The 23,082-nt window shown below is 37.3% G+C and overlaps 1 protein-coding gene across 1 annotated transcript in view; it reads right to left on the minus strand.

Annotated features, from left to right (window-relative positions):
* Positions 1-604: 604 nt before the first annotated feature.
* LOC107589661 (bromodomain adjacent to zinc finger domain protein 1A-like) overlaps positions 605-23,082 on the minus strand; it is a 26,797-nt gene continuing 4,319 nt past the window's right edge. Inside the window, exons 4-23 of the mRNA XM_016278163.1 lie at positions 21,229-21,325; positions 21,023-21,083; positions 20,755-20,909; positions 20,487-20,582; positions 19,512-19,650; positions 12,522-12,668; positions 11,400-11,495; positions 11,022-11,246; positions 10,584-10,754; positions 8,353-8,516; positions 8,036-8,178; positions 4,391-4,539; positions 4,151-4,231; positions 3,809-4,056; positions 3,376-3,566; positions 2,933-3,264; positions 2,253-2,357; positions 1,600-1,823; positions 1,314-1,401; positions 605-925 (exon numbers count right to left, since the gene is read on the minus strand). Of these exons, the coding sequence (XP_016133649.1) occupies positions 753-925; positions 1,314-1,401; positions 1,600-1,823; positions 2,253-2,357; positions 2,933-3,264; positions 3,376-3,566; positions 3,809-4,056; positions 4,151-4,231; positions 4,391-4,539; positions 8,036-8,178; positions 8,353-8,516; positions 10,584-10,754; positions 11,022-11,246; positions 11,400-11,495; positions 12,522-12,668; positions 19,512-19,650; positions 20,487-20,582; positions 20,755-20,909; positions 21,023-21,083; positions 21,229-21,325 (3,085 nt within the window). The 3' untranslated portion in view covers positions 605-752. The remainder of the gene's footprint in view (positions 926-1,313; positions 1,402-1,599; positions 1,824-2,252; positions 2,358-2,932; positions 3,265-3,375; positions 3,567-3,808; positions 4,057-4,150; positions 4,232-4,390; positions 4,540-8,035; positions 8,179-8,352; positions 8,517-10,583; positions 10,755-11,021; positions 11,247-11,399; positions 11,496-12,521; positions 12,669-19,511; positions 19,651-20,486; positions 20,583-20,754; positions 20,910-21,022; positions 21,084-21,228; positions 21,326-23,082) is intronic.

The following is a 23,082-nucleotide window of genomic DNA, read 5'->3' on the forward strand; positions in this document are numbered from 1 at the left end:
CTTTCTGATGGAGAAGGGGGGTGGGGGACATAACCTATAAAGACAATTTTATAAATAAAGCAAGCAAATTATACCCAAATCTAATAATAAATAACCAAAAACTGAAAAGGGAAGCAACAAAATGGGATGTTTTGGTTCCTACTTAGTGTTTATGCAAGCTATAGGGACCTGAACGAAAGAACTGAGTTAATCTATACAACTACAAAACACAAATTCTGTTTGTTCCTTTGAGCTGTGAGACTTAATTTATCATCAAAAAGGAGACGCAGGTCTGTAAAAATCTATACAAAATAGTAGTCTAGAAATGCAGTTGAGGTACAAAAAAACAACAACAAAATGCACCATTTTGAAATGGCAGACAAAAACACAATGCTTTTTGTCCTGAGTTAATATGTGAATGCAAAAAACTTTTTAGAAAACAGTGCAAATAACAGTTTTTCCTTTCTCCTGCTAGTGAAGGACTTATTCTTTGCTCCATAGGATTAAAGGCCGATTTATAGTCCTGTCACTGGCTGTGAAGATATCCGATCTTGATATCCGCCGCTTGAGTGCCGTTTTGCTTGCACACGTCACACTGCAATTAAACTTTCTTGTGAACAAGAGCTAGGTAGAATTTTTTAATGAGTCACACCACACCGGAATGTTCATGAACATTCCACAAATGCCATAGAACAACATAATTAGACAGCGGATTATGAACTGGTCTTCAGTCTTGGCCAGTTGGCGAGTTTGTGTGGGAGATAGGCTTTTGTTTACATCCGTGACCGTTTCTGTGGTGGAGTCATGCGTTCAGCCAGGCCGAGTCTCTGAAGCTCAGAATGGAAGAAGGCCTGCAGCCGTAGACCGGCCTTTGCTTCGTTGGTGTTACGTGGGTTGTACTCCAGACAGTTGGAAAACATGAGCTCCACATCCTCTATATACTCCGCTACGAGATTAAAAACACAAAAGAAATTACATTTAGCAATGATTTATATTGTGCGACTCTCTTTCAAGCTGTTAAGGTGGGTTAGATAAGGTTCATTCTAAATTACATTTTCATATACTCAAGTGGATATTTCTGTTTTTGAAAGTCAATTTGTGCAGAGAAAACCTTCAATTCCATCCCCCCCTTAGATGCAAAGCAAGCCACTTTGAATGAAAGTGTCTTTCAAATGCATGAATGTAAATATAAATAGACAAAATTCATAAAAAAAAAAAACCTATTCTGACATCAGAGGGTTTTGAACTAGGTTAATTTGAAAACCTTATTATGACTTATGTGACAACTAGTTTTATTTAATCCTTGCTTCCACAAAACAAAATTATTAACTTACCAGCAGTTTGATATTCACAGTTGTTGACCTTTTCCCTGATTGTGCTCAAGGCGATGGGTTTTTTGATTATGTCATAGTAATCAGGCACCTGGAAATATGTGCAATAAAAGTAGTCATTAAAACTATGAAAATAATGCCTCAGTGTAAAACTGGGAAAGCGAGATTTCATAACTGCACAGATTATTTAGGAGTACAGCTGGTCGTAAACCAACCAAGAATGGGAGCTCTATGACCTTGTTACAGAGGGTTATAAGTGTGAACAGCTCTTAACTTCTAAATGCACTACCTGAGTTCTGGACACTAGTTTCTTGAAAGGCCAGCTGTCCTCGTGTCTGACTAGGTCCACAGTGAGCAGCTCACAGGCTGACAGCTCGTGGACGCCTAAGTTTCTCCCTGAGCTTCGACGGTTGGATGAAGTGGTGGCTGGAGCCAAAATGATCTTGGCTTTTGGGGAGACCTCTGCTGGAGAAACAGTGGCAAACCACAATACATGAGATGTGAACAAGAAGTCTTAGAAAAAAATGAAACGGGAAGAATAACAAGTGTCTGCATTAAGTTAAAGATTAATCATGTCATTTTCTCCAATCCAAGCTTAAAAAGTCTTTAAAATTTTGTTCTGGGAACAAAAAAAACAAAAAAAAAGACTTGCGAGATGTCAGAATTGTGAGGAAAAAAACTTAATTGCGAGATGTAAAATCACAATTACAAGTTTATAACTTGCAATTGTGAAATACAAACTAAATTCTGAGAAAAAAAAGATCAGAATTGTTACCTATAAACTTGCAATTACACAAAAAGTAGTCAGAACTGTGAGAAGCTTTTTTTTTTTTTTACTCCATGCCAGAAAAACAAAGAATGACATTTTTGAGTCTTAATTGTGAGATAAGTCATAATTACCTTTTTTTATTTTTGTTTTAGCCACAGTATTTTTATTTTAGCCATAGTATCCTAATTTGATGTGATGCAGTAAATCAAATGTGTTTCGACGGTTGGATGAAGTGGTGGCTGGAGCCAAAATGATCTTGGCTTTTGGGGAGACCTCTGCTGGAGAAACAGTGGCAAACCACAATACATGAGATGTGAACAAGAAGTCTTAGAAAAAAATGAAACGGGAAGAATAACAAGTGTCTGCATTAAGTTAAAGATTAATCATGTCATTTTCTCCAATCCAAGCTTAAAAAGTCTTAAAAATTTTGTTCTGGGAACAAAAAAAACAAAAAAAAAGACTTGCGAGATGTCAGAATTGTGAGGAAAAAAAACTTAATTGCGAGATGTAAAATCACAATTACAAGTTTATAACTTGCAATTGTGAAATACAAACTAAATTCTGAGAAAAAAAGATCAGAATTGTTACCTATAAACTTGCAATTACACAAAAAGTAGTCAGAACTGTGAGATAAGCTTTTTTTTTTTTTTTACTCCATGCCAGAAAAACAAAGAATGACATTTTTGAGTCTTAATTGTGAGATAAGTCATAATTACCTTTTTTTATTTTTGTTTTAGCCACAGTATTTTTATTTTAGCCATAGTATCCTAATTTGATGTGATGCAGTAAATCAAATGTGTGTGTGTGTGTGTGTGTGTGTGTGTGTGTGTGTGAATTCACTGACACTCCTTACCAGTAATGGGTCTCTTCCTAGAGTCTGTATTCTCTGCTGTAGGACTGGGCTGGTTGGATTTGGTTGTTGTGCCATTAGCAGTGAGCACCTCTAGACTAAGACGAGCACTGGAGCGGCTTCCTGCCCGGGGAGGGGGCTTTCCATTAGACACTGGGGTGGACTTCTTGCCTGAGTTTTTGGAGCCTCCTTTATTAGCAGACTGGTTCTGTTTGGGTGTGCTCTGCTGTGAGCGAGGCATGGAATGACTTGATTCAGCCTGTTTTGATCTGGTGTTCAAACGAACTCCTTTATTGCTATGTGGAGGCAGTTTCCCAGCAGCCTTCTTGGACACACTGTTAAATAAATAAGAAAAAAGAAAACAATGTTGATTATATTTTTCCGCATTCAATTAGTAAACCGGCAAAAAAAAAAATCTAAATAAAGAAAAAACCAAGTCCACTAACTCTTCCTCCTCTGACTGTTCTTCTTCTGACTCGTCGTCTTCCTCTTCTGATTCTTCTTCCTCTTGTTCAGACTCCTCCTCGTCCTCCATTTCTTCTTCAGAGTCAATAGAGGAACGCTGACGGGAGTTGATTCTATGGGAACGCTGTTTGGGGCGGCATTCAGGGCAGAACCAGTCTTCAGAAGGAACAGCCTGTAAAACAAATGAAGGAATATCAAAACTTTTATCAGAAGTTTAAGAGAATTTCTATTTACAAATACATATACAATAATTTATTAACAGATTGCTGATATGCAAGTCTATTTTGTCCTTGGCTGTATGCGTTTGTTTATACATACACACCTTTAAGTCTGCATGGCAAATCAGGGTTTATGAAAAAGAACAATTAATAAGGCGTCAACTGAATTGAACCTTTCAAAAACTATAGTCCTCACCTTCAGTTTTGGCCGAACACAGAAGATGTGATAGCCTCTGTCACAGGCGTCACATAGAAGCATGTTCTCAGCGTCTCCTTTCCTACGACACACCTTACAGCGGGCGTTGAGGATGGATTTGGCCCAGACTATGCTGCGCTCAAGTGTGGAAAGATGCAGGAAAACCTGCGACAAGCTGGAGCAGGCCAACAAAGACTCACGCCAGCGTTCTTGCACAGTTTTCACCTGCCGCCCACTTTCACTGCCATCTGTTGAGGAAAACAGATTTAGTACTTCTAATTTAAATTAACGTGTTAAAAATGGAAAACGCTTTCAGTTTTTCAGGTAAACAAGAAATCTTACCATCTTTCTCGCTGGACTGGTCGTCATCTTTCTTTTTGTCCTTTTTCTTCAACTTCTGGTCTTTCTTGGCATCCTCATCACCTGATTAAAAACAAAACATTTAGAAATAAGAGCCTATGGATTAACGAATTGGAACAAAAACATGTTCCTACAAACAAAACAATTATCCATATAGTTTTCAGGGACAAACCCCTATACCCTCAAAGTTTCAGAAGAAACCACAGAAGTAACAGATCTTACCTAGCGGAGCTTTCAGGAACTTGCGCTCTATGCCCTGCTCGGTCTGTGCAAGAGCGTGTGCCAAATAGTGGACAATGTTATTGACAGGCTGTGGTGTGCTCACAGTAGTGGATGTGGCACTCAGACCCTCGGCCTTCAATTCTTGCAGCCTAAACGTGAGAAAAACATCAATCGCAGGCACTGCTGTTAGCTTGTAGGAGCACCAGATTCTGTTTGAACTAGGGGTGCAACGGATTGTAGGGTTGTGTCGGTGAGGAAATTTCCCCACCGGTTAATCGGCGTGTGACAACACCGGTAACACCGCGGGGGCATTCCCTCTTTTCCTTCACTTTTAAATAGCTTGTAAAAGCGGTGTGCCCATTTAACTTTCACTTTAAAATAGCGGCAATTCGGACTAAAGCAATTGTTCGTTTGAATTTTCCCTCTTTTCCTTCCCTTTTAAATAGCTTAAAAGCGTTGTGCGCATTTTACTTTCACTTTTGAATTAGCGGCAGTTCGGCGTCAATTGCTTGAATGCAACAACAAAATACAACGTCAAACTCACTTTAGCCTATATATAAAACATAGAACTTTTATTAACAAAACAAATATAAATACACCATGCTATAGGGCAAGCTATGCCTAATATAAAATAAATAACTTACATAATAGGTATACAAAACTGGAAATAAATAAACATGTATAATATATAACCAAATAAATAAGAAACGTAGGACGTGTATTAGCAAAACGAATAAGAAAGCTTGGAGGCACGGCATACACCTTGATGTCAAATAAAATAAATGACACAAAGTTTAAATAAAGTAAAAATCAGCAAACAATGTGGAACCAATTAAATAAGAAAAGAATGTTTAAAAATTTTTTAAAAATCACCTTAGATAAAAGGCAAAAGTCAACAGGCTTTTCAAAATCCAAAATATTGCCAAACAGGCGCTTTAAAGACCGGAAAATAACGGTAATTTTAATTTGCTAGACTATTTTATCTACAGCTCGTTAGAGGTAGAATTCTTTAGTGAAATAAAGATGATATTTATTGAAATGAATTCAAATTAATTAAGGAGAGACAGAACGAACGAGCGATTGTGAAGCATTGCAAACAAGCTTGTCAGTTTAATTACAAAAACTGCTAAGTTATCACCTCATTGCTGAGAAATATATGTAGCTTTTAGCTGTTGTATTTTCAAAATTCACGGGGCGGGGGTTGAAAACCAGCTCCTGAATGTGCAATTTCTTACCTATAAAAAGTTTCCATCTCAATAAAATACGAGCGCATACAGCACGCCGGCATTAAAACGCCATTAAAAATCTTTATGAGCAAACGTGTCGCCCTCGCATTGGGAGTTCTGTGGAGAATCGGATATGTGTGTTTAAACGTAGGACGTTCAGTTTTTAATTGTAGTGTCTGTTCTTTTACTGAACTAAATTATTTTTATTACTATAAAAAATCAAAACGACGGTGGGGGTCAGTGACGCGGTGGGCAAGTGACGTAACCGGTGTTGCGGCTTAACACCGGTATCACCGTCAACACCGTCTATTGCGGCAAGCCTAACGGACTGTAGATGATCCGTACGGATCAGGCAGCACAGTTCAGCAGGCATGTGATTCACGGATTAACGGTTAAGTTTAACATCATAGAGTTAAAGTTTATCATTTGCACATATTTTGTCTTGCCAGTTTACACATTCAAGTTATTTTAAATCGTGCGCTATTTTCTGTGCGCTCAGCCACTGCCGCACACACACACACACACACACAGAGAGAGAGACACTGCGTGAACAGCGAATTGATTCCTCTTTCACATACACACAAAGTTATGTTAAAATACCCATTTGGCAAGTATTCTAGTAAACACAGTCAGTTATGTCCTTAGTGAACGTAAACAGCCAAGAAAGAAAACGGATGCGTGTCAGTATTAGGTCTGTGCATTTGGTCTTAATGATTTGAATGTTTGTAACAGAAATAATGATACTGTGTGGCTGAAAAGACTGAAGCTTTTTCATTCATGACAGATGACGGCTGCTCTCTTTAGGTCAGCGGCAGCGCGAACGCAGATTTAAATGTTCAAATCACACTGGTGTGATCGTATGCTGCACGGACGAACCAACACGTCAAAGGTTGAGGAATGAAACAGACGAATAATTGTAATTTAGGAATAGAATCACGTTGGTGTTTGAATCGTGTTTGCGATCTTTAACGATCTATTAAATTAAAGTGCTTTGTCATGTTGGTGGTGACACCTCTCTTGCAACATGTTTAGCTATCACAGATATTATACTTAGCTTTTTTGGCTTCTGATCGCAAATGTAGCCAAACTTTGGAGCGCTTAGATTAGCGAGCAAGGTCCGGTTCTTCGGGGAAAAAAAGCGCATAGGAATCAATAGGCGGAATCAAAATTTTATTTTGACAAGTATACGATTCCTGACCTTAAGTATCCGATTCTGGAATCGGAATCGATTTTCGATTCCCAACCCTACTCGGGATGCACTTTTGAGACATGATGCAATAACGGAAATATTTCTCTCTAGGCTCTTTTTTTTTAAGAAACAGGTTATGATAATCGCTTAAAGAAATGTTATATAATTCAGGGTATACAGACACCGCCACTATGAGTGCCTCCTCCTCCATCAAATAAAACAGTTGCCCTACCAACTTGCTTGCAAGTCTTGCCCCGCCTCCAGGGTCTTCTGATTGGTTCCCTGTTTTGGAACGCAGATCTGTTTTGGAACATAAAAACGCAGTGCTCATGTGCGAAACGCTGCAAAAGACACAAACGCTATGGTCATACACATCCGTCTAGCGTGTGTTTAAATAGAAAAACACTGGTGAAGTACACTCTTAAAAATAAAGGTGCTTCACGATGCCATAGAAGAACCTTTTTGTCTAAATGGTTCCATAAAGAACCTTTAACATCTGAAGAACCTTTCTGTTTCACAAAAGGTTCTTTGTGGCGAAAGAAGGTTCTTCAGATTACAAAAAGGTAAGAAAGAGATGGTTCTTTAAAGAACCTTTGACTGAATGGTTCTTTGTGGAACCAAAAATGGTTCTTCTATGGCATCGCTTGAAGAACCTTTTGAAGCACCTTTATTTTTAAGAGTGTAGAGTTAAAGTTTATAATTTGCACATGTTTTGTCTTGCCAGTTTACACACAAGCAATTTTAACTTGCGCGCTATTTTCTGTGCGCTCAGCTGCTGAACACACCCGAAGCACGCACATGCAGAGGGAGAGACACTGCGTGAACAGCAAATTGATTCCTCTTACACATGCACACAAAGTTATGGTAAAATACCCGTTTTGGCAAGTATTCTAGTAAACACAGTCGGTTATGTATTAAGTGAACGTAAACAGCTGAGAAAAAAACGGATGTGTGTCAGTATTAGGTCTGTGCATTTGGTCTTAAAGAGACAGCAGCCAATATCTATGCTTGTAATTTAGTTAATTGTTCTGGTTTTATTACTAACTTTATTAGTTAGTGGCATAGAAGCTTTTAAAGTAAGCTTTCACAAAAAATTTTTTGCGGATCCAAAAAACGATCCGTGACTCAAAATCCATAATATGATCCGAACCGTGAGTTTTGTGATCCGTTGCACCACTAGTTTGAACAGAAATAAAAATAAACAGCTAACAGACATTAAAGTAAAATAACCTGTCTTTGACTCTGATGTGATTCTCATAAATTTCCATTGGCTCCTCTTCTCCATTGATCAGCCCGTTCTCTTTGGACTGGGGATTTAGAGGTTCATAGTTCCCGTTTTCCAGTGCGGCTCTCCATGAGTTTCTGTCCAACACCTTTTCAGAGATCAGAGGCACAAATTATTTTTTTTTTAAATGCATATTTAATAAATATATAATAAATTAAAAATATAAAAATAAGGGAGGGGGAAAAAACCAGATCAAGCCACATCACACTGTAAGAAATACAATATTTACTACTATGGAATGTGGTCAATACAATCAACATACTTTAATTGCTCCCAGAGTTCCCTGATAGATGCGATCCTCAATATCCAGTAGTAGATCTCGGAGACGGCTCTCCATAAAGCGCTCAGCCGGTACAGTACTTTGTGGGTAAGATGGGCCAACTTTTGGCTTTAAAGTGCTGTCTTTGGTTTCTTGCAGAGATTCATCTGCACAATAAATGACACATCATTTGGATTAATGAATAATTCTTTTTTTCCCTCTTATGCTCACCAATGCTGAATTTATTTGATCAAAAATTCAGTAAAAAAACCCCCAGTAATATTGTGAAATATTAAATTTATCAAAGCTGAATTTTCAGCAGCCATAACTTCAGTCCTCAGTGATCCTTCAGAAATCATTCTAATATGCTGATTTGGTGCTCAGATATCATCAGAAATGGTTGATTCTCAATTATTCATAATGGTTCAATTATTAACATGATCATGCTCATCAGCGACAGACATCAGTATAAAAAAAATAAAAATAAAATAAAAAAAAGTCACAGGCACCCGCAATTGGGGCATTTGAAAGTAAATTACTGTTACATTTAAATAAAATAAAATAAAATAAAACATGTAGTCTTACATCTAGGGATGCACCGAAATTAAAATTCTGGGCCGAAACGGAAACCGAAAATTCTGGATGCACTTGGCCGAAAACCGAAACTGCTTTATGATTATTTATTCTTTTATTAAATAATATAAAAGTAATTTTGTAAGACTTTTTAAATTAATTTTAATGATACTGGAAAAAAAAAAAAAAAAAAACACAAGCCAATAAAATAACCACACTTCCTGAAAGTAACAATAAAACTGGACAGAATTTATATTAATATTGGTAACACTTTACAATAAGGTTCATGAACTACTTTAGTTAATGAATTAAGAATGAACAATAGTTCTTCAGCATTTACTAATCTTAGTTCATGTTAATTTCAACATTTACTAATGCATTATTAAAATCAACAGTTGTGCTTGTTAACAGTTAATGCACTCTGAATTAACATGAACTAACAGTGAATAACTGTATTCTCATTAACTAACATTAAGAAAGATTAATAAATACTGTAATAAATGTATTGTTCACCATTCGTTCATGATAGTTAATACATTAACTAATGGAACCTCATTGAAAAGTGTTACCTTAATATTAAATATCAATATATTATTTGTATTCACTTCTATGTAACAGAATCATATAAGTTTTTTTTTTGACTAATTATCCAAATAATGTATGGTCCTACAAAGCTATTATTATCAGAGCATATGAGCAGAGCATAGCGTCACTGAACGTAGCATTATTTTACCAGCATTGCCAGCAGTTTACAGCTGAACTAGCCTACACCATGTTACAGCACAGTGGCGCTACTGCAAACCGGAAACAATTAGGCCTATACTGCATGGAAATTTCCTGTCAGCGCATTACTTGAGCAGACTTTGCTTTTCTGATAAGCATGAGCGGTACACGAGCGGAACGCACATTCATAGATCGGAATATTGAGTGGAGCGTCAAACCGCGCAGTGACGAGGAGAGTGAAACATGCGCGCTGAACACGGCAGGGCACGACGTGGCACGCCATATGTATTATTATAATAATCATAATCATAATAATAATAATAAGTAGCCTATATTTTGGGTGCATCCCTACTTGCATCCCTTTCTCATTTACAAATCCGAACTAAGTCCATACATCCGTACACCCTCTTTATTTTACTACCTTACTGCATGCTGAAGGTGACCCAGCTGACCTCACCAGAAAAAAAACTCCACACCACCATCTAGTGGATTGTACAGAAATTGATTTTATTATTCTACCAAATAGTATAATAAAAGATCGATACTTGGTGTCCGTGTATCGATACAGTATTGCCGCAGAAAATATCGCGATACTATGCTGTATCAATTTTTTCCTTCACCCCTACTATGTAATAGACCTTAGTCAGGTTAGACGCTATATTGAATTTAATGCAGGTGAAAACAAGACGTGGGGGATAGACTTAAGTCTTTACAGTGGCACACAGTGTATAAAGGTCCTAGATCATGCTCTAGATCACAACTTTCAAAACTGTTTTATGGTATTTTTGTCTACTGAGTTTTTTTAGCAAGACATTTCATCAGCGTAAAAATCAGTATGTTGTTAAACAATAGAACATCCATTGAATATATTGTACTTGTATACCTTACAGCCTTGTTTTAATTTCTGTCAGAAATATGGTGCTACCCTGACTCCATGCCGTACCTCTCTGCAGCTTCCTCTCGTTCTCTGCGATGCTGTTCAGCTTTAAGCTCTCGCAGTTCCTGCTTGGCAGATCTCTGCTCGTCTGCATTGTCTTCTATAAAGTCTCTTGTAGAAACCAAAGTCAGCAGTTTTCCACACAAAGAATGGAGGATCTTTAGCTTCTCTCCTGAACACATATGTAACAATATTAGACAGTGCAAAATCAGAAAATGTTGATTTATTTATTTTTATTTACGTATTATTATTATCATCATCATCATCATTTTCCCCCCAAAATTATAAAAACTAGAAAATTAGACTTTGAATCCCAGATTTTCAGACTTTTGGACCGCAATGTATGTTTTGTAAAAAAGAAAAAAAGAAAAAGAAAAGAAAAAACAAACAAACCAACAACATCTAAGAATTTAAAAAAAACAACAAAAAAAACACCTACCAGGCAGCAGGTCATAGACAGCAGTGCAGGAGAGCTTTTTGAGCAGGCACTGGTTTGACAGACGCAGCTCCACACAGGGGTCGTCTGTGGAGCCAAACCCACCCTGTTTCTGGTAGCGAAACTTTGCATTGGTGGACATGCAATCTGCCCCCGAGGCCAGGATGTGCAGCCTCAGAATCTCAGAGAGAGTACAGCTGTCCAGATCCAACTGCTTCAGACTACAGCCTGTGCAGAGAAAAGGAAGAAACATGGTTCCACTGGTTGTTTGAATTTACTGAAAGTATATATTATAACAGTTTATATTATTCATAAAGGCACAAAGTTATAATTCTTAAAGTGGTCCTAAAGACAGACATATATCAGGGCACATCATCTGACCTTGGTGCAGTTGTGGCCAGGCAGCAGCAAGAGTTGCCACAGCGTTGATGGCAGATTGTGTGGGGTCAGCGTCATCCTCCAGAGCTTCACTAAGATCTAAGAATGAAAACCAGAGTTATTCAAACCTGACTTGCCAGGATACTGAAGGTAAAATAACATAACATTTACTAGAAAGGACTTTCTAGTAGTGGTAAACCAATGTCAGCTAGGTGAACTAATGGGCTGAAAAAATGCTAATTGAAATAAAATATTTTAAAAAGTGCCCCTATTATGCCATTTTTAAGGTTGCTGATATTGTTTTATGAGTCTCCTAAAACAAGTTTACATGCATGCAAGGTCAAAAAACACGTTAAGTTTTCTCAAAAAATAGATTTAATTTTACCTCATTTCTAAATGATTCTTTAACGACTCGTGCGTAGCAGTTCAAAGAATCAAGTCTCTCTAAACCCCTCCTTTCCGTGAGCCCCCACTGCTGTGATTGGTCAGATGGCGCGGTCCTTTGCGATTGGTCCAGAGTCATTGAGAGCTTGGCTCTGGATTGGTCTACCACACGGTACAGCACGTGTCGGATACGAAATGCCCATTGCCATGACGGAATGACAGCCCTGGAGACTTGTCAATACATAGAAAAGATGGTATCGATTGTACCTTACCAATTCGAGCCGAATTCTGATGATGAAACGGTTGAACTGGCTGATCGACAAGAGACTGATTCGCAAGCACGACTGGAGCAGGACGTTTCTCAGTGGTAAGTGTCAAGTGCTAACAAGTTTGTGGTAATTATAAGATGTGATAAAACAAATTTACTCTCACAGCGTAGGATACAGCATCTTCTCGACATGATGTTAACCACACAGAAATTTTACTGTTTGTGGGTGGGCAAGTTGGCGACGTAGAACGTGGGCAGACATTATGCAAATGTGTTACTTTGCGACGTAGAGCCGTAACAATAAGATTAGAATTCCTGATGACTCGTTCAGGCGATTGAGAACAGACTCTTTTTTTTTTTTGATAGACTAACTTTATTTATCGTGCACTTTCGGCTTCACAACGTTGCAAATTAGTTTATGTTAAATATTCAAATATTTGTGCACACCACTAGTTGTAACCTCAGCAACTGACCTTTGGTGTCCGCTTCCGCCACCTGGTCTTTGGCCACTTCCTCCTGTTCCTCTGCCAGAGCCTGAAATATGGCCGAAAGGAAGAAGAATAGCAGTTCACAGAGTGGCCCCTCGGGATCAGAGCCCACCAAGGCCTCTTCCAGCACCTCTGTAAACAGCAACAACCCTCATCAGGAACGTTCCAAAAATTGGCCTCCGTCTCCAAAAAATAAATAAATTCAGGCATGTGATCAGCTAGAGAAAAAAAAGCTGAAAAATCTCACCACGCCCCCAAGCCACAGCCCTGGAACTTAAAAATGTTTTTCTGTCAATATGGGGTGCTGTGTATACATTAATGAGGAAAAAAAATTAACTTAAATGATTTTAGCAAATGGCTGCAATATAACAGAGTGAAAAATTTAAGGGGGTCTGAATACTTTCCGTACCCACTGTATATATGTATATATATATATATACACACACATGCATACATAAAAAAAAAATCACATTTAAAAATAAATCTTACTTTGTATAATATATACTTTTTGTCCTATAAAAATAAAAAGCAGCATTTAAAGCAGGGGTCTCAAACATGTCGCTCGCGAGCTACCAGTAGCTCGTGGCCGGGTTGGAGGTAGCTCGCCAAGACATACTTGACATATCGGCCTGAGGTTATTTTAATTATCCCGTGTCATATTTTAATTATCATTAAACCCGTATTTGATTGTAGCGATTTGAAAAACTCAAGTAAATATTGTTCAGCTTTAATCTTAAATTTAAGTTATTAAGAGTCTCACGCAGGCGCAACATGCAGAGTAGTTTCATTTTGTGTGAAAGCATGACTGAAGGCAGACTGCTGAGGGAAATAATGTATATGTATATGAAAGAATGTATGATTAAATTATAGGGCCTTTCGCATCGCGGGAACCTTTTCATAGTACCAGAACTAATTGTGGAACTACCCACTTTTTGGCGTGTTCGCACCGCTGGAACTGGGTTTAGTATTGGGTTTAGTAACGATTTTAGTACCGGACTGCCTTTTTCGAGAACCAAATTAGCTCCAACTCCGGAGCAGGGTCTAACCAGCACAACTGGTACTAAACGTGACGCAAGTAGACATTGATTGGCCAAACGCGTATGAAAACGCCCTCACCCGCCATGATTTAAAACGCTGTGTAAACATACTGTAAACATTGTGTCGCAAGTATGGAGAACAGCGATAGATGGACGGACGCTGAAGTGCAGGCACTTGTAGCACTGCCAGTTGTCGTTGAAGATTCTTAGATCCTTTCCGTTCTTTCAATCGCTTTACGTATACGTCGACTTTCCATGTCCATTATTGTGAAGCCCGCGAGACACAACAAAAACACAGCTCCGATCACAGCGTCCTCCATCCTCCTGTTGTTAATGTTGTTCTTTGTTTCTGTTGTTGAATGCCGCGCACAAATGACGCTGCTGTCGACCGGCTTACGTCAATTTTTAGTACACACTGTCGGTGCGAATGCAACCCTTTAAATAGCACTGGGAAATAGTTCGCGCAAAATCATCCCAGTACTTTAGTACTGTACATTTAGTTCTGGAACTAAAGCGGTGTGGAAGGCCCTTATTTGTATAAATGCATAATAGGAAACTGTCTTCAGGAAAGTTTTGATGGCATTCGCTTTCCATTTTCCCTCTGTGTAATGCATAATAAAGCAGTGTTTAGAAGTGCAATGCTGCTTTGTTTACAGATGTTACGGTGGAAACAGCTCTGTTCTGCTGTTCATAAGCACCACCTGCTGTTAAACTGTGAATTTACAATTCATTCAGTCTGTCTGCCATATTACTGCGAAAATCTGATCAAATTTTTGTTGTAAATCTTAACCAGTCAATGGAAAATAGGCTACCTTGTTATCAGAAGTGTTGCGATTTTTAGAATGCACATTAGCTTATGTAGAAATGTTTATGGAGTAGATAATTTTTTTATTTATCATTCCGACTCATTCTTATATATATATATATATATATATATATATATAGATTTATAGGGTGTTGTATATGTTATATTTTTTTTTTTTTTTTTTTGTTAAAACTTTTTTTTTTCATTTAACACTCACTTTGTCACGTCCAATGCAAACCGACTTTGGCTTTAAAGCAGGGCACCCTCATGCATTCTTAACACACTCTGAGGTGTGGGTGAGCTCATTTAGAGTGTCTGTAATGAGCCGATTTAGTGTATGAATATAGAAGCCCTATGACTACCATCATTTGAATGGTCATGAAATTATCGTACATTATGGGATATATACTTTTTATATTAAATTAACTATATTCTTATATATATATATATATATATATATATATATATATAGATTTAAAGGCTGATGTATATGTTATAATTTTTTTTTTTTTTCAATTGTCAAAACTTTATTTGAACATGTAGTACATGTCAGTAGATAACAAATAAATATAAATATTTTTTGTTAGTTTAAAATCCGGCCATCATATTTTTTGTTTTTATTTCACTGTTTATGCAAACAAAAAGTGCATAATGCCGCTAATTTTATTTGTTGGCTTTTGTCATAAAGCTTGGCAAAAACATTTCAGTGTGTGTATATCAGTACTTTTTTAATATTTACTGCACATTTTAACAATGCAGTGTATAACAGTTTGGATTGATACATTACTTAAGAGATTTAAGTATTGTATAACATTGGTAGCTCTCAGCCGCTTTCATTTTTAATAAGTAGCTCCCGAATGAAATAAGGTTGGAGACCCCTGATTTAAAGGGAACCGCATTTTTGATTATTTTATAATGTTTTCTGAGGTTCACTTATAATGTTAGTGTGATTTTACACTAAAACAAAATTAGAATAATAGGCTATTTTCTATCCTGTTTTTGAGCCTCTCTGCAGAAGGGTCTGTTTTTATAGGAGGGGCACACTCAAGACTCGCAAGTAAACGCCCACTGCTATGATTGGCTAACAGCTTCGCTTACTAAAATAACAGATGGATGCTGCTGTGACATACTCTGAAAAAAACATGGGTCATTTAAAACGTATAAATCCTCAGTATAAACGGTCTGGAACAGACAATGCAATAGTGGTAAAAGCACGTTTACTCACACTTATTACTGTTGGATCCACTCTAGTCATACTCAGCGCTGCATCATCGTTTACTTTCAGTCTCTCTGAAAAGCCTGCATCATTCTGTCTTGTTTAAAAATTAATCCATAGCAAAGTAAGCAAACAAACAAATAGAGTTTCACTGATGCAATCTGGAGCTCTTTGCTAATTTTACCCTGTGTTTCCACTGTACACGAGCGGCACAACCCGACTATAGACAACAGAACCCATTGTAATCGGCGATTCTGTTTACACTAGATGCAGCACGGATTGACAACAAATCCCAGACAGTAAACTGATGTCCCGATCTATTCTCTGACATTCAAGCATTCGCACCACTTCTGACCTGAAAGAGAAACTGATTCATGACAAGACGCAACAGCGTGCATGTCCGATATGTTAGGATCACAAGGAAGGCAATTCAAAGACTATTTTTCATAACTTACACTACACAGTCTCTTGTAATGTCATCTGTATGTTTCTGTTGATGGAGTAATCCTGTGTTCGCATCTCTCTAGTATTTCCTCTCCTCCTACTACAAGTGTGTATCAATGGGTGGGGCTAAAGAGACAGTGATGTGAAGGCGTTGATCTTCTCCTGCGGAGGCAGTGCTTAGCCACACTACTACATCATAAAGTGGCACATTCCAAAACGAGTCGTTTTCTGAGCTTAGTTTCAATTAAAGCCATTTTTAAACTAATGAGTGTTGAGCTTTGAAACTTACAGGATGTTTTTATAGTACATTGACCTGTTATATGTCAAAAGATCAAGGGAAATTTGATTTCTCAGTTCATGACCCCTTTAATAATCATGATAATAATTAATAACATAAAATATAGTAAAAGTATTAATAAAATTGTTATTATTAAAGTACCTGCCAAACATTACAATTATTAATGATTTTGAAATAAATCTCTTCTGCTCACCAAGGCTGCATTTAATCGATCAAAAATAAAATAAAAACAGCAATTACAAATAAAATAAAAACGTTTTCCATTTTAATATATTATAAAATGTAATTTATTCCTGTTATACAAAGCTGAATTTTCTGCATCATTACTCCAGTTTTCAGTGTCACATGATCCTTCAGAAATCATTACAATTTGATTTGATACTCAAGAAACATTTTTGATTATTATCAATGATGAAAACTGTTGTGCTGCTTCATATTTTGTGTGGAAATGGTGATGCATTATATTTTTCAGGATTCTTTGATAAGTGTAGCACACCAGACTAGGGTTGTGACGGTGAGGACATTTTTCCACCGGTTAATCGACGTGTGACAACACTGGTAATACCAGCATCACCGTATTATAAAATGTAATTTATTCCTGTTATACAAAGCTGAATTTTCTGCATCATTACTCCAGTTTTCAGTGTCACATGATCCTTCAGAAATCATTACAATTTGATTTGATACTCAAGAAACATTTTTGATTATTATCAATGATGAAAACTGTTGTGCTGCTTCATATTTTGTGTGGAAATGGTGATGCATTATATTTTTCAGGATTCTTTGATAAGTGTAGCACACCAGACTAGGGTTGTGACGGTGAGGACATTTTTCCACCGGTTAATCGACGTGTGACAACACTGGTAATACCAGTATCACCGTTGGAGTGGGGAGGGGGGTGTTAGTTCGTTTGAGTTTACCTCTTTTCTTCGCTTGTAAAAGTGCCGTGCGCATTTTACTTTCACTGCATCATTACTCCAGTTTTCAGTGTCACATGATCCTTCAGAAATCATTACAATTTGATTTGATACTCAAGAAACATTTTTGATTATTATCAATGATGAAAACTGTTGTGCTGCTTCATATTTTGTGTGGAAATGGTGATGCATTATATTTTTCAGGATTCTTTGATAAGTGTAGCACACCAGACTAGGGTTGTGACGGTGAGGACATTTTTCCACCGGTTAATCGACGTGTGACAACACTGGTAATACCAGCATCACCGTTGAGTTTACCTCTTTTCTTCGCTTGTAAAAGTGCCGTGCGCATTTTACTTTCACTTTCAAATTAGCGGCAATTGAATTGCCGCAATTTGGCATTAAGCAATTGTTCGTTTGAGTTTCCCCTCTTTTCCTCGGATTTCTTGGCTTTCAAATAGCGCGAAAAAGAGCCGTGCGTGTTTTACTTTCACTTTCAAATTAGCGGCAATTCGGCGTTGATTCAATTCAAACAACAACAACAACAACGTCAAACTCATAGAACTTTAACAAAACGAATAAAAATACACCATATACGCCTAATAAAATAATAAATTACTTAGGCTACACAGTTTAAATAGGTATATAAAACTGAAAATCAGCAAACACCGTGGAACCAAATATATAAGAAACATAGAATGTTTATTAGCAAAACTAATAAGAAAGCTTGGAGGCACGGCATAAAGGCTACACCTTGATGTAAAATAAAATAAATAAAATACAAAGTTGAAAAAGTAAATCAGCAAACACTGTGGAAGCAAATAAATAAGAAACTGAAAAAAAAAAGAAAAAAAAAAAAACTTTGTCAATAAGCTTTTCAAAATCTAAAATATTGCCAAACAGGCGCCTTTGCATTTCCTTTCTAAACAATCTTCTGCCATCGTCTTGTCTTTCTCACCTCACTCTTGTCAATCAGCTCGACTCACTCTCCTCACGTGATAAATAAAATTTATCCTGCTCCGTGGTGCACTGTCGTTCATGCACGGTTCGGCAGGCTGCATTGAGCATTTAGTTTTTAAAAGTGCCTGTCCTCTAACTGATTTTTGTTACTATATAAAAAAAAAATCAAAACGACGGTGGGAGGCGGTGCCGCGGAAGGCAAATGATTACGGTGTTGCAGCTTAACACCGGTATAACGGAAAACACCGTCTATCGCAGCAAGCCTACATCAGACTACAGCCTATGAGTAAATCAGCAAACACTGTGGAAGCAAATAAATAAGAAACTGAAAAAAAAAGAAAAAAAAAAAAACTTTGTCAATAAGCTTTTCAAAATCTAAAATATTGCCAAACAGGCGCCTTTGCATTTCCTTTCTAAACAATCTTCTGCCATCGTCTTGTCTTTCTCACCTCACTCTTGTCAATCAGCTCGACTCACTCTCCTCACGTGATAAATAAAATTTATCCTGCTCCGTGGTGCACTGTCGTTCATGCACGGTTCGGCAGGCTGCATTGAGCATTTAGTTTTTAAAAGTGTCTGTCCTCTAACTGATTTTTGTTACTATATAAAAAAAAATCAAAACGACGGTGGGAGGCGGTGCCGCGGAAGGCAAATGATTACGGTGTTGCAGCTTAACACCGGTATAACGGAAAACACCATCTATCGCAGCAAGCCTACATCAGACTACAGCCTATATTTATATAATTACATCACAACCGTTGCGAATTTTATGATAGTACTAAGCAATCTCAAATTCTCACCATCATTCATAAAAAGTTACTGGGCGAATAATAAGTTTCAGTGCTGATTCTACTCTCATTGGCACTTTGAACCATTTGAACCCTTTTAACTGTCCTGCAGATGGCGCTGCACGCTCATTCAGCACTCTCAGCACCATTCTGTCCATTAAGTATTTAGAAAACATAACCTTTTCTCAGTTTATTTAGTTAATTGCTAAAGGCCATTTCATGATTTCACTCATCATGCAGTAACCAGCATCACCCTAAACACCTCCCCACCCCCGATTTTTTCCATTCCTGATCTGCATGATTCACGTGGGTCATGATTTTAGGCCAGAAAAAAATAAAATAAAAACGGAATTCCAGATTAATCTGGAAGACTCACATCCCTGTAAATTGTAAAAGAAAAGCCACTCTGTAAGATAGAATGTTATTAGGACACTCATGCTAGATTTAGTGAGTGGGAATGGCATAATATCCCATAGTGTAATGCATTTATGAGCAGTAAGTGTCTCTTACCAAGTGTTACGCCATCAGGGAATTCATCCTTTAGATCAAACAGCTCTCCAAATGCATTCAGGAACTCAAGCACCATCAGAGCATCTCCAAATAGCTCTGGAGGAAGACGTGTTTTCACTGGAAGAGGCTTTGGCAGCTCCTGAAGATAGGCATATTTAAAGGATTAGTTACCTTTGAAATTAAAATTTCCTGATAATTTACTCACCCCCATATCATCCAAGATGTTTACGTCTTTCTTCAGTTGAAAAGAAATTAAGGTTTTTGATGAAAACATTCCAGGATTATTCTCCTTATAGTGGACTTCAATATGAATAAGGGTCTTACCTAGCGAAACGATCGGTCATTTTCTAAAAAAAAAATAAAAAAGTACATGCCTTTTAAACAAAAATGCGTGCCTTGCATTGCTCTGCACATCCATGACTTCACGTAATATGTAATTACGTTGAAAAGTTCACGCTTGACGTAGGCGGAAGTTAGGCTTCAAAAGATTTAAACACCCAGGATACGCACACAAAGTGACCGTTTTAAACGATAAACTGACACAAAGACATTTGAATATATGTCATTGAACATTCAACAACTTTTGAACGGTCCTCCTTCTCCACATTTGTAAACATTGATTTTATTTTATTTTTTTAGAAAATGACTCGTTTCGCTAGATAAGACCCTTATATTCCTCGTCTGGTATCGTGTAGAGCCCTTTAAAGCTGCACTGAAACTGTAATTTTGACCTTCAACTGTTTGGTAGCCGTTTAAGTCCACTATAAGGAGAATAATTCCTGGAATGTTTATCAAAAACCTTAATTTCTTTTCGACTGAAGAAAGACGTAAACATCTTGGATGAAATGGGGGTGAGTAAATTATCAGGAAATTTTAACTTGAACGTGAACCAATCCTTCAAAAACAGCATTTAGTCTGCTGCTTATGTATGCGTCCCTGCAGACATGCGTTTAATAGTCTGGGGGGCATGTTTACCTTTAGGTCATCACACTCCATATCCTCTCGAGGTTTGCTCCATAACTTCAGTCGTTCTGCATATTTTTTCTTTTCCTCCTTTAGCTTCTCTCGTTCCTGCAGCACATTTACAATTAGCCGTAAACAACAAACAAAAGTATAACAGGTGCAATAACTAATAAAATTAAAAATTATAAAAAATAACAAATAAGCATTATTTACTTTTTACATATGTAGGACCAAAAATTTGTAAAAGACTAGAGATGAGAACAAAAAACTTCCAACTCACCCTCTCTTTCTCAACCTTCATTCGTTCTTTCTCCTCTTTCCGCCTCTGTTTCTCCTCTTCTACTATCCTCTTCATCTCCTCTCTCTTTTTCTCCTTGTCCTCTTTTTCTTTCCTTTTGGCCTCAATTAGATCTTCTCTTTCTTTCTTTAATTTTTCTTCATAATGCAAGTCATGTAAAGAAACAGCAAATTTATGCAGATGCATTGCATAATTCACCCCATGACATGTCTAGTCAGTGTGTAACTTGTATTTTGCATTTTAAACGTACCCATGGCCATCATCTGTTCTTTCTGCTGCATCAATTTTAACTTCTCCTCGACATAATTCATCTAAAATTGGGAAACAAATCCTCATCAGAGAAACAGTATCAGATTGAATTTTTTTTCTTGAACAAATGGTGTGCCATACTTCTAATTGCCTGAATGAAGATGGCCAAGTTGCAAACATTACATCTAAGCACACATAATAACCGACCTCTGTTGGGGAGGCATCATTAGGACGGCAACCTCTGCCCTTCCCTGGTGGACTGAAGATAAACACTGGGGGCTCGTCCGGGAAGAAGTGGGAGAAACTGTGACGGTATTACTAAGTGTGTGAAATCAAGTTAAATTATATTTTAAAATATTTAAAAACTAAAAATGATAACCAATGTATACGTTTCACATTCACTACAACTTCTGAAAGTGACCAGCAGTGTGTTTTAGAATTACATAAAAAGCAATGTCACAAATCTAAAAAGAACAAAGATACAAATTAAATAAACAGTGCTTTAACTTTCAGACAGGCTTACATAAGATATATTTAACAGCAGCATTCAAGAAAGAAACAATACAGAAACTCAATCAAATGTAAAACTAAAACACTGTATAGTCTAATTAATATACACTGATTCATAATAAAGCTACAAAGCTTAGTCAGTCAAGAGCAGTGAGTGATTTTTCTCTTTTTCTTTTGTTGTTTGACAGACAGCTGCAGGTTTACTGTATTATTAATCTGATTTCTTTCCCAACTGTTCACGTTCTCTTAAGACTAGGGCTGCACGATTAATCGAAATTAAACCGCAATCGTGATTCGCCAAAGGCTGCGATTTTTTTACATGTACAGCTCGTCAGTGAAGCAGGGTTCTGTGATCAGTAGTAAATATTGCTCCATCCGAAGGCCAGAGGGTGCTCTTCTGCTGAAACTCCAAATCCCCGCAGAAGAAAATGCAAGTTGCTCCAGCAAATCCCTATCCCTGCAGCTGAATAAACAGAAGATTGAACTGCTTTCATTGATTCAACGTGACTAATAAACACACGACTATGACAATATATGGTTTATCTGAGTTCTTATTATAATAAAGTATATATAATGCAATGCTAATCGACATAGCCTTTATCACTGCATAAACTATGAAATAATATGTTGCGTGTCTTATTCTGTGTAAGAAGTCACATCATCTCACAGAAGGATTTATTTCAAACACTCGACTGACGTTATGAAGTGAGTTTGGAGTAAAAACTTTATTAAACGTCTTTCGTTGGACAAGAGGTTCATAAATGCTTGTCATGTTTGAAAGATGTTTGACACGTGTTGCTTTTTCAAATGCACGTTATAAGCAACTCAAACTCGCAGTGCTTTCAGATGGAGCAGCATTTACTACTGTTTGTGCGCGCGCTTCAGGTGTGTGTCAGACAGACAGCACAAGACCACAACGAGTTACAACTTATATTGCACTTAATTCTTTTTAACGTCAAGCAAGTTACGCAAGTAACTTTTCGCAACGTTTAGAAGTAGCCTATTATTAAAATAATAATTCAGATATCGCATGCCATTGCGATATGCATATCACGATATGTACATTTGCGATATATCGTGCAGCCCTAATGTACAGGTACAATGTTTTGATCCATTTTAAAGCACAGTTCATAAAGAAAATGCAAGCCTATCTCTAGGTCTCCCAGAACGTCAGATGGAGCAGCATTTACTACTGTTTGTGCGCGCGCTTCAGGTGTGTGTCAGACAGACAGCACAAGACCACAACGAGTTACAACTTATATTGCACTTAATTCTTTTTAACGTCAAGCAAGTTACGCAAGTAACTTTTCGCAACGTTTAGAAGTAGCCTATTATTAAAATAATAATTCAGATATCGCATGCCATTGCGATATGCATATCACGATATGTACATTTGCGATATTTCGATATATCGTGCAGCCCTAATGTACAGGTACAATGTTTTGATCCATTTTAAAGCACAGTTCATAAAGAAAAGGCAAGCCTATCTCTAGGTCTCCCAGAACAGCCATTAATTTTCCTTCTTTCTGTAAATATTGTATTGATCTAAAA

Source organism: Sinocyclocheilus grahami, unplaced genomic scaffold, assembly GCF_001515645.1.
Source record: "Sinocyclocheilus grahami isolate Dianchi unplaced genomic scaffold, SAMN03320097.WGS_v1.1 scaffold118.1, whole genome shotgun sequence".
NCBI classification, from domain to species: domain Eukaryota; kingdom Metazoa; phylum Chordata; class Actinopteri; order Cypriniformes; family Cyprinidae; genus Sinocyclocheilus; species Sinocyclocheilus grahami.